The 12,550-nt window shown below is 37.7% G+C and overlaps 1 protein-coding gene across 1 annotated transcript; it reads left to right on the top strand.

Moving 5' to 3' along the window:
- Window positions 1-7,212: 7,212 nt before the first annotated feature.
- LOC141393295 (uncharacterized) lies at window positions 7,213-8,762 on the top strand. Its single transcript, XM_073966282.1, has one exon. It carries the CDS (start codon window positions 7,386-7,388, stop codon window positions 8,718-8,720), a length of 1,335 nt encoding a protein of 444 aa, XP_073822383.1. The 5' UTR covers window positions 7,213-7,385; the 3' UTR covers window positions 8,721-8,762.
- Window positions 8,763-12,550: the final 3,788 nt, after the last annotated feature.

Here is a 12,550-nt window from a genome sequence, read left to right on the forward strand (position 1 = left end):
GGAGTAACGTGCTCGAATTATAGTAGAGAGCGAAACTCTCTCATTTCAGAGCCCTGACTACAATTACACTGTGCAACAAAATTCATTTTTTTTCAAAATGACGGGAAAAGCTGAGCAGATTATGAAAAATATGAGACACGTGTATCGGCGTTTTTCACCTTGACATCGGAAAGTGACCAAAGTAGGCGGGGCAAGTTCCGCCAATTTCTCGTTTTTTCGAAATACTTGTTTTAAGATATCTTAAATAAAATGAAAATGTAATAAATCGTTAACAGCATTCCATATCTATTCGTAGATGTTTAAATAGTTATTAAATTTATTATTATTTTCGCGGAAAATCAACAAATAATACAAAAATTTGAAGTAAATCCAAATTATCCATCGAAATCCAAAATAAATTAAAAAGTATATGCGGAATCTAGACAATGCGTAGAAAAATATGAAACCAAATTTATAGAGATTGGGTACATAAATTGCATATTATAGCAACAACAAAAGAAAAAAACTTATTGTTGGAAAATATTGTTGCAAATATATTTTTTGGTTTGATTCGAAAAATTAGAAAAAAAATATTTGGGAGTTCTCTAACTATTTCGCTAAAATCCCATACAGTAATTAATGTGTACTGCTAAAACTTCATCAAGAAATATGGTTTGCCATCGTGAAAGCTTTTTTGCTTACTGTGATAACTTATAAGAATAGGAAATTAAGAGTAATATTGCAATTACAATCATTCAAAAAATGGGGAAATTAAAAAGCTTGTAATTCGCGAATTAGTTAAAATCAGTTGATGCGCATCCGTTTTTGGATACAGCGAATCAATCTCTTTCAATATTTATGCATATTACGATGTTTCACTCAGCGATCAAAGTGTGCCTCCAGTTGCATCACACAATACAAAAAAACCTTAAAGTGGATAAAATCGCGCAAATTGCTTACGATTTTGATGCGCATCCGGTTTCAGTAGCACCCATCAAAAATACGTCTATATCAGTGTCAGGCACCATACTTTTCTATTGCATACCTTACGGGGTGTCATTGTGTGAGTGCATGCTTTTTCAATGGGTTGAATTGTGTGTGTGGAGAGAGCAACGTTAAATGGGCGCACGTGAGCGCTCTCTCGCATGACGCTGGTCTATATACACATATTTCAAGTAGATTCTTCAAGAACCGCGGATGTGCCTCCACATTCTATTTTTGGTAAAAAAAAAACATATTACACGCGAATCTCTGTAATTTATGACACGCGTTTTCGCACATATTATAACCATTTATGTAAAACATGTTAAAGAAAATCGCGGTTTAAAACGCCGATTTGTCAAAATATATTTTTGCCGATTTTCGTATTTCCAAGGTATCTATATCCGCGGTTTAAGTGGATGAATTCGATCGCGGAAGGTCTCATTAGATCCGTCGCGAAAAAAAAAACTAAATTCACGCGGGGTATAAAGGAAATTGAATGGCATTTGTAAATTTTAAATGCCAAAAATAGGGTTTTTAAAAAATTCACGCATCATATATTGGCCTTTAGACTCCAATTACTAGGATGCTCTAAGGAGCACACTCATGAGATATGCATTAAACGACGTAAAAGTACGAGTTCTATAATCCTATTATGAGATTTGAATATTATCTTTTGATACTCGGATTCATCGATTGTAAAACATTTTTGGTTTTTGCCACATATTCTTGATCAAGGTAAAATTCTAAGTCGATATAACCATGTCCGTCTGTCCGTCCGTCTGTTGAAATCAAGATACAGTTCGTAATTTTAAAACAAGTTAAAAAGTATCAGTCGGCTTTGCCGACAGAGATATACCCTCAGCCTGTGTATATTGAAACAATTTTTTCCCAAAATACGTGTGTATTTAAGGGGGTTTAACAATTTCGGGAGTTTGAACCGACAAAAATGTTGATTAGGATTAAAGATCAAAAGTTTTGCGGAGGAGATACTAAAAGGAATGGATCGACATTGACCGTTATGGAAGTGGACCTCCAGCCACAACATATGGCGCCATAGGGGGTTTATACACTCTTCGGGCTGTTTGCTCAAGAAGTATGGACTTGCCCCTAAAAAAACTTTTACCATCGTAATTGAGGCAGCGAATGCAAGCTGCTTCAACAAAAAGTCTTAAAGTGAACTTATTCGAAATTTTGTGTGGGAGGTACCGGATGGAGTGGACAAATATTGTCCATATTTGAAGCTGATCTATATCTGGTAGATATATTAGGATCTGCAAAGTATAGACCGATTCGGCCACTCCCTTCAAGAGTTACCGTACGAACAATTTTTCCGAACATATTTGAACTTTTGTGGTGGAGGTACCTGAAGGAGTGGACCGATATTGCTTATCTTCAAACTTAAACTATGTTTGAACAAAATATTACTAAGGTCATATTTTGGACCGAATCGGCAGATCCGTTCCAGAGTTATCTTGCGCTCCATCCACCTCACAGGGTGTCATAGGGTTTTTTTGCAACTTTCATGCTATTTTCTCAGGAAGTATGGACTTGCCCCTGATGAAACTTGTACCGTCGTATGGAGGGCAGTGAATACAAGTTGCTAAAACAAAAATCAAAGCGATTCGAGAGATGGCCCTAAACTGAACTTTTCCGATATTTTGTGTGGGAGGTACCCGAAGCAGTGGACCTATTGAGACCATATTGGAACCTCATATTACTCTGGTAGAAAGTTTACGCTATACAAAGTATGGACCAAATCGGTCACTCCCTTAAAGAGTTATCGTGCGCACAAACTTTGCGAACATTTTCGAACTTTTGTGGGGGAGGTACCGGAAGGAGTGGACCGATGTAGCTCATCTTCGAACTTAAACTAAGTTTGGGCAAAATGTTACGAAAGCCAAACTTTGAACCGAATCGGTTCATCCGTTCGAGAGTTATCGTGCGCTCCAACCAGCAGGACAGACTGACAGACAGACGGACGGACATGGCTAGATCGACTCCAAATTGTCTCAAACACATTTCGTCAAAACATACTTGGGGTCTAAAACACACAACTCTTCATTATAAAACAACATTCCACAGCCGCGAGAGCACTGTTATTACTCTCGTTGACAAACATCCTCTCTCCACCCATGAAAAAAATTTTCTAACATAAAAAATATGTTTTAGCCAAACATATCAAAATGAGATATGTTACAAAATGTTGCAAACATATATTTGTTTGTACCCAAACATATTATGTTTGGATCCAAACATATATTTGTTTGCAAACGGTCCCAAACATATATTTGTTTGGATCCAAACATATTTCTAACATAAATTTTTCTGCGTGTATATACCCTCCTTAGCCTAAAGGCTGAGGGTATAATGAAATTCTGCTGCCCAATCCAAAGTCTAAACATGTATACAAAAATTCTTAGGTTATGTAAGGAATTCTTGTTTTAGCAAAAAGTCATGAACGCAATTTGCCCAATCTACATTTTTTGTACCCTCAGCCTCAGGCTAATGAGGGAATTTACACACTTTCCTACGGCCAGAATGTGGTTCATCGAAATAAAGCCCAAGTATGTTTGGACGAAATCCGTTTCAGTCTGTCTGTATTGCTGGAAAGCTCGAAAACTCTCGAACGGATATAATATTTTGTCCCAACTTAAAGCAGGCTGTTCCCGGGGCCCCTATTACGACAGTACAATTTTTTTTCAGGGGCAAGTCCATGCTTCCTGAGAAAATGGTCCGGCAGCTGTAAAAAACGCCTACAGCCACCATGAGCAGTGGCTTGTACGTTGATCCAAACTTGGAATATCGTAATATTTCTGCGAGTCTTCGATAAAGTCCGAAGATTGTGCTTATCGGTCCACTCCTTCCGGTGCCTTCCCCACAAAAGTTCAAATATTTTCGTTAAATTTGTACGCTCGATATTTTTAAACGGAGTAACCGATTTGTTCCAAACTTTGAATTTAATAATACATTGTCCAAACATAGTTTAAGCTCGAAAATGGGCCGTATCGATTCGCTCTTTAGGGTGACACCCTCGCAAAGGTTCAACATTTTAGTTTAAGTGTAGTTTAAGCTCTGTTCGAGGATCCTTTGAAAATTTTTACTGAAGATACTCCTTGTGGTCCTATTTGCAGCGATATTATGTTTTTCGTGGACAAGTCTATCTTTCCTGACATAATAGTCCAACAGTCCTGACATAATAGTCCATGAAAGACTAAATAAGAAATTTCAGTCATTTCGGTGGGATATTCACGTCACAATCTTCAGAATTACGAAAATCGGGAGGTACCGTTCTATGGAGGCTATATGAAGGCGTGAACCTATACCAACAAATTCAGGTGGAAAGTTCTATACACCCAACGATAACTAAATACCAAATTTCAGCCATTTTGGTGGGATAATGAAGCTAAAACCTTCAAAATACCGAATATCGGGCGGTACCGTTTTATGTTGGCTATATCAAAACGTGGACCGATATATCCCATTTTCAATACCAACCATCCTGCAAGTAATAAAAACGTCTGTACCAAATATTAACTCTCTATCTTTAAAATTGAGAGCTGTATCTTGATTTCAACAGACAGCAGACGGACGGACAGACGGACATGGTTAAATCGACATAGAATTTTATGCTGATAAATACTATATATACTTTATAGGGTCTCCGACGAATATTTCTATGAGTTACAAGCGGAATGACAAATTCAATTATACCCTCCATATGGTGGAGGGTATAAAAAGTGCAATAATTATAAATTAACGTATTGTTGTGAAGTCAGCAACTGAAAACTTCCAGAAAATTACCCAAGAAGCTTAAATTGTTATTTTTGACAAATAAGTATGCAGATGTAGTTAAATTATCCTCTGTAATACTCCATCCAATACTTTAGATATGTCTTGCCGAATTTAAAACAGTTTAAAATTCTACTCAGAAATCATGGTAGAACAAGAAAAGGTAGCAGCAATACCCAGCTGACTGAACTGGGTTGTAGTGTTAGTGTCAAATCCCATTCGACATTTTATGTATTTATTTCTATGTTCCATGTATATTAGGGATATATATTTTTGAAGAACAAATTTATTCATCAGAAAATAAAACTATTTCCCATAAAGACGGCTTCATATCATTGACATGTAACCTCCTCCAGGTCCGAACGACATGCCGCACACTAAAACACCGCTTATAGAGGCGGTACAATATTTGTTAATATGTGTGGTATTTTCTTAAACTTGAAAAGAATAAAGCCCTAATAAACATGTGCTTTTTTGTTTTCAAAAGCAAATGATTGAAACATCTTCTCTTTTTTCAATGAATTACCAGCGACCCGAAACATTTTTGCAAGTATTCAACTTTCTGCGAGAAATTATGCATTTAATGGAATGATATGGAAACATTCAAATTGAAAATCTAACGAGTTTTCATTCATGTTTTCCAAAATATTCAATCAAATGTGAAAAATTATTAGTTTTTTAAATTCCAATAATTTATAGACATTTCCTTGTTTTGTTTACATTTACGTTGACACTACGGTTTACAAACAAAAACAAATTCCTTTGTGGTTGTTGTTCGAGTTGTATTTGTTGTAGTATTAACTTTACCTTGTATTTGTTCTACCATGCTCAGAAATGAAAAAATGTGTAGCATAAGCTAATATCCTATGGAAACTTAAATCATTTAGGCCCCCCGCCACCTCTGGCTTCGTCGGTGCCTATAAAGTACCCCTATAGTACCATGCGTAGTGGCTGAAGCTCACGATAACTCTCGAACAGATCAGCCGAATCGGTCCATAATTTGGACTTCGAACAAATTTGGTTTTTGTTGTATTCGCTTTCCATTACGACGGTATATGTTTTTTCAGGGGCACATCCTTACTTCTTGAAATAATGGTCCGAAAGCTCCAAAAAAGCTTGCCGGCACCAACTAAACTAGGTAGTGCGTAAGATAGCCCTCGAAGGGAGTAACCAATGTAGTCCAAACGTTGTACATCGTATTATACAGACGTAAGAAATATTGTGTGATACTTCTTTTCTATAGGTCCGAGGCTGAGGATATATCTCTGTCGTTCAAGCCGACTGATACTTTTTTACTTGTTCGTGGGCAAGTCCATGTTTTTTGATATAATGGTAATATCGAGAGGAATGACTCGCAAAATAAGACACACTCTCAAAATGGACTATCCTAATCCATATCTTTGTCGGCAAGTTCATACGCCCAATCTGAAGACCCCCTAAATACATACTTTTTTTTGGAAAAAAAAAACGTTTCAATTCACACAGGCTGAGGGTAGATCTCTTCTACTTTTTTACTTGTTTCTTTTTATCCTCATTTGGGTCTTTCCACAGGATTTTTCAAAATAATGTGTGAATGTTTCTTCCACATTTTTAATGTGGCGCGTCAGCTAGGGGCTCTGAGTTCTCTATGTTTATTGTGGTTAAATAGCTGTGTCTGGTTACCTTAAAATTTGTAACAATTTGTCTCAATTGTTGCTGGATGTCGTCTGTTAACACAAAAACCCAGCAAAAAAGAGCGGTTCGAGAGAGACATTTTGACAGTTCTTTCACTGAGAGCTTGCAAATTCTTGCTGGACAAATTTCTTCTAGCAAGCACTTGCAAGCTCTTCTTCTTCCTGAAAACAATCAATCATCTGTTTTTAATTTGTTGTTGATTTATGTGTTTGAAAATTAAAAACCATTTTATTGTGGAAATAACATAGTCTAATTGTATTGTTTTATGGAAAACAAATTTGTAAAGTGGAAAAATACTTTATTGTTTCATTTTCTTTTTTATTTTTAATAAAATACAACGTGTTTGCTTAATTTATTGGCGGACAAATTGTCTGTTTTGGCAAGCCAGCTGATTGCTTGCTGGTTTTTGCTGGGAAGGTGTCTGTTTACTTTTTACAATTTTCTAGCAAAAGAGAACAAAAACCCCTTACTCTCTGAGAAAGTTCTTGCTTGAAAATTGTTGCTGGGAAAGTAACCAGACAGACTTAAGGGGTAAGTACATAAGCTGCCTTGCCTGCTTACCTTGCTTGCTTCTGATAAAAGAATAAAAAAGAAAAGGGCAACCCAGTTCGAAATTTGCTCGGCCTTCTTTATTCTTTTATTTTTATTATGTCAGAAATTAAGCAGGAAAGCAAGGCAATCAGGCAAGGCAGCTTATGTACGCAGGCCTTTATTCTCTGGTATTTTTAAAAACAAATTTTATTTGCATATTCTACTTTCTTGACAAATCCCATTCAAAATATTAATTCTTAGATATGAAGAAAAGTTAAGACATGAATTAGTTAATGGTTGAGATAACATCTGCAGTTAAAGAAGTTTTAATTTTCAAGATCATTGTTTGGTATTTTTCACTTCAAGTGCAATATCTCAAAGGCAAACAACAAAGAAAGGGTTAAACGGCAGTTTGTGCAACATTCAACATGACCGCTACTGCAATAGAAATATCCTCCAAGGAAGTTGAAAGGCTATGCCAAAAATATTTTAGTCAGGAACATGAGCCGGAAGCAAAGGAGTCATCAACAGACAACCATTTCCAAATAAATATCATTCGTTATCAATTGCAATCAATTTCGGATAATACTTCGGGATTTTTTGGACATCATCGTTTTTTGGTGGTTGATGTCCAGCTTATCTACAAAAATGATGCTGATGGTCAAGAATCAAGAACCTTCAATAGAATACGTTTCTTTACCAAAACGGCCCCGGTAGAGAATGCTTCCAGAATGGATTATTTGGAGGAATTTGGTGTCTTCAAAAAAGAAATAATGGTCTACCGAGATGTGTTGCCGCAATTAGAGAAAATATGTCCAGGAATTTTCCCAAAATGTTATTATGCTAATACAAATTTGTTGGTATTTGAAGAATTGCAACAAAAGGGCTATAAAATGGCAGCGGCGCGAGATGGTCTTCTCGACTACGAACACTTGAAGTGTGCTGTCAAAAGTTTAGCTAGCTTACATGCAGCTTCCATTGTATTTGAAGTTAAACAAAATCAGAAAGTTAATCGAACCTATCCCCTTGCCACCAAGGAAGATTGTTATCCCGAGAACTTGGAACCCAAACATGTGCGTTATCAAAATTTCGCCAACGGAATTAAGGTGTTTGGTGAATTAATTAAACAAATGCCGAAATATAAAGAACAAACAGATTTTCTATTAAGCCAACTTAAACCAAAAATGTCAATAATATTCCAGTTGGCCCAACCTTCCAAGGAATTCCGCAATGTCTTTTGCCATGGTGATTTATGGGCCAATAATCTTATGTTTAAATATGCCAATGGAAATGATAAACCCACACAATGTTGTTTTGTGGATTTCCAATTATCTCGCTATGCACCCCCAATGTTGGACTTGATAACTCTACTTACCATTCCCACATCTCAACAATTTCGTTCCGCATATCTTATCAAATTGTTGGCGAATTACTATGATTTTATGACAGAATTTTTGAAACGTGAACACCTTAACATTGATAATTTTTTAAGTCGTACGGAATTTTGGCAAACATTTGAACTATATCGGATTTGTGGTCTAATTGAAAGTTGTTTCTTTTGCCATCTGATTCTTTTGCCACCCGAATCAACGGAAAGCCTAACATCGAGCGCTGATGGTTTTAGTGATTTCTTTGCTCGCAAACGTGTGGAAATATGCCTCAAGGCATTCCAAACGGATGAAATCTATAGACAACGTTTAACTGATATGTTGGAAGATTTTGTCGATAATTATATTTTGGAGAAGGAAGGGAAAAGGGTTTAAAATGTTAACATACGAAAATATTTTGATTATTATGTATGTGAATTGTTCGACTAATAAATACTATTTTAATAAATAGCGTCTGCCCAAAAATATTTTATGGTCTCAATAATTACTTATAAATAATGTGATAACATAACATACTTGTAAATATAAAGGTGTGTTCCAACACTTAGTCGGTCATAAAAATAAATCTTTATGTATTTCAGCATGTTTTATGAAAGGTTTGTTTATTATAACCATGGCACAATTATCCAGGTAGTGGTTTCGTAAAATTTTGAATATGTTATGTCAAAATTTTGTTTATGTTGTTGGGGAAATTACAACAAAAATAATTTTTTTATAAAGGGATTTGACTTTTCATATTCGATCAGCTGGCGTGATACCACTACCTGCCCCCCTATTCAGTAACTTTTTAACAACTTTACTCATTGTTTATTTTTAAACAATTTCATTTGTTTGTTTTGTAGTTGTTACAAAAACAAAAGAAATTTTAACAACTTTTCAATCGATAAAAGTTACAAAATAGGCCTACTGGTAGTTCTGCCATGATTATAACCTATACCTCAACGATGTATAAGGTATGATATGTTGGTAAATTATTTTATACCCTCAGCCTTTTGATATGACAAAAGCGTTAAGTTCGTCCATAATTCGGTGGAGAAGTTTCTTGATCACTGAAAAGCCTAATTGAAAAATTATAGCTAATTAGGAATGAAAATGTAGCTAAGAACGTAAAAATACATGAAATCCGGTGGTACCGTTATATGGGGGCTATTATAAAATGTAGATCTATGTCCACAGTTTTTGGTGAAGAGAATTTTTGACCACTTCGAACCTTAAATTCCAAATTATAGCTAATTCGGTTCGATAAAAGCGCAAAAAATACCTAAAATTGGGTTTTACCGTTATATTGGGTTTATTCCCAAACGTAGAGTTGTGTTCATAATTTTTGGTGGAGAAATTTCTTGACCACTGCTAACCCTACATGCCAGATTGTAGCTAAATCGGTCTAAAAATGTTGCTAATAACGTCGCAAATACCTAAAATCGGGCGGTACCTTTATATGGGCGCTGACCACAACGCAGACCTATGTATATCCATAATTTTTGGTGGACAAGTTTTTTGACCATTTTGAAACTTAAATGCCAATTTATAGCTAATTCGGTCTAAACATACCTAAAACTGGCGGCATCATTATATGGGGGTTATAGCAAAACTTGGACTAATATAGCCCATCAGCGAACTAGAACTGCCTGCAAACGAAAGACACATCTTTCCAAAATGTCACCTTTCTATCTCATATAGTGTTCATGCTATAGTAATTACCACAGACGTTTATACATTTGGACCTATCTCTCTCCAGATCATGAAGATCTCCCCTGACGTACTTGGGTGGGGAAACCTGTCTGGTAGATTATGACAGGGATGTTCACCGCGGTGACGCCCAAGCAGGTACTGAATCGACAATACCTTCTTGTGTGGATGTACCGGTAAAATCTTCGTCTCCTCATGACGATGCTCGTTTGAATATTCTTCCACTGCCTAGCGCTAACCCAAGCATACCACACTGACGCCGCATAGCTTACCACAAAAAGTATTCTTTGTGAGCACCCCAAGAGCTGCCGACCAGCGGCTTTAGAACCTTATTCCTACTTTTGATCTGTGGCTTGCGCGTACGTCTTAAACATGATGAACATCGACCAATATGTTTCAGCCGTCCATGTGGTGAACAGTGTGGCAGTGGATTTAGCGGCGGAAATTTTCATATTCTTCACATGGAAGAACTGCACTAAGTCATTTATGTAGACATTTAACCTATCACATATGTATGTCATCAACGATAGGACTGGACGCCATGATCGTACAATCATCCGCATACATTATGATTTCTATGCCGTCTGGATGGTGTGGAATTTCAGAACGATAGAGGTTAAAGAGTTCCGGAGATATCATCCAGTCTTTGGGAACTCCCTGTTTTGCTCTACGGGGACTTTTTATTTCTAAATTCTACAAACGACTTCCGTCCACACATATAGTTGATTAAGCAATGTTTCAAACGCGAATGGAAGTCTTCTCTATACACTCGAACAGCTATCGAAAGCATTCGATAAGTCAAGGCCCACCATAACTGTTCGGACGCACGGCTTGTTCTGCTTCAGTCCTCGACTGATATGTGTGTAGATATGGCGTGCTGTGATGCTGTGCATTTTCCGTAATCCATGCTGATGTTGGGCAACTGGGAAATTGCTTCTCATCATGGGGAGGAGTAGTGCCTCTAGAATTTTTTCTACTGGCTTCAGTTGCAGGACCACCCTGCCAACTTTTCGGACTTCTGGTACAATAAGGGTGGCTAACGATAGATTGAGGATACTTTTTAAATACGGATGACGCCTGAAACGTCGCCCATCGAAAATTTTGCCGGTACCTTCTCGGCTGGGAGGGCTCTTCTTATACGGCGTAGTGCACTCCTCTTCGCTCTATCACTCTCGGGGTGCTCTAAAAATGACCGGTTATAATAAAGCGCGCACAGCCGTAACAGCCGTTCTGTCATCCTTTTTTCCCGGATTCGAGAGTGTTTTAACCTTTGCCCACAGTCTCAATGTATGCATTCCTTCAGGTTGTCTAGCCACTTTTTCAACTTGTGTTCGCCTACAAGCCCGTTGATTTCATGAGTAAGTTGTCTAACTCTCGGGTCTTCAGGGTTCGAACGACGAAGCTCATCATGCTCATTTGCTAGTCCCGTCGCCTTTGCTGAGAAATTAGGTCTGATTTCGGGTATTCTCTGAACTCTTGCTAATCAGCTTTTCCATTATTCAGAAAAGTACGGCGTTTAGAGATTATGAAATCGGGTGGTCTATTTAGGCAGACGTGATTGGAAGATGGTCTTAGCCAAGGGAAATTACGGATTGCCAGAAGCGTCATTCATCAGTCCTTTGCCCACAATCTACTTAATCCTGTATCAATGTTGCATTCCTTCAGGTGGTCTAGGCACTTTTTCAGCTTATGTTACCCACATAGGAGCGTCTTCATTCATCGTGCAAAATTTGGGGCTATCGATTTGCTCCTCTGGTCAATGCTCATGATGAGAATTGAAGTCACATAGCTCCAGACGGTTATTGATCTCCAGCAGTGAACTAATGTCGGATGTAGAACCCAAGGCACATCTATTCATGGGCGGTATGTACACATTCAGCAATTCTACCTCGGTAGTCTCACACTTTACTGTACTGGACAGACTGATGTTTATAGAAGGCAAGACCTCCTCCTTCGCTTATTATACGATCCTTCTGCAAAACATTGTTACCATCGCAATTATGCAAGCTACTGACGCTGACGGTGAAATTTGTTTCCTGCATCGCGACGAGCATGACGTTCTTTCAAGTCATAAAGTCTAATATTTCGCTTATGCATTTCCGGGACGCTGAACAACAACATGGCGTGTTAGATGTTGTGCTTGCTGTTGTGTAGACGTCACGTATTCCGACAAAGACAATCATTTCGATGACGAAGTTGAAGAGCCGCTGGGCTATGTTATGGGCAGCAAGCAGCACGTAACTTCTATCGCAGTTGTCCTGGAGACGTCTAAGGCCTGAGCAGCCTCTTAAGTGTACCCATTCTCTACATCCATTACATTTCACCTAATCTGCTCATCTAGCAAACGGAACAGATCCACGGACCGCGGTTCTTCTCTGTCCCGACATGGACCAAGAAAATCGGAGCGGGCATTCTGCGATACATTGCCGCTAACATTGGTAGAACAAGTAAAAAGTCATTAAGTTCGTCCTGGCCGAACTTTTCATGCAGTACTTTTTCGGCCACGGATACCCCAA

Source organism: Musca autumnalis, unplaced genomic scaffold, assembly GCF_047663935.1.
Source record: "Musca autumnalis isolate F117 unplaced genomic scaffold, ASM4766393v1 scaffold_2, whole genome shotgun sequence".
Taxonomy (NCBI): domain Eukaryota; kingdom Metazoa; phylum Arthropoda; class Insecta; order Diptera; family Muscidae; genus Musca; species Musca autumnalis.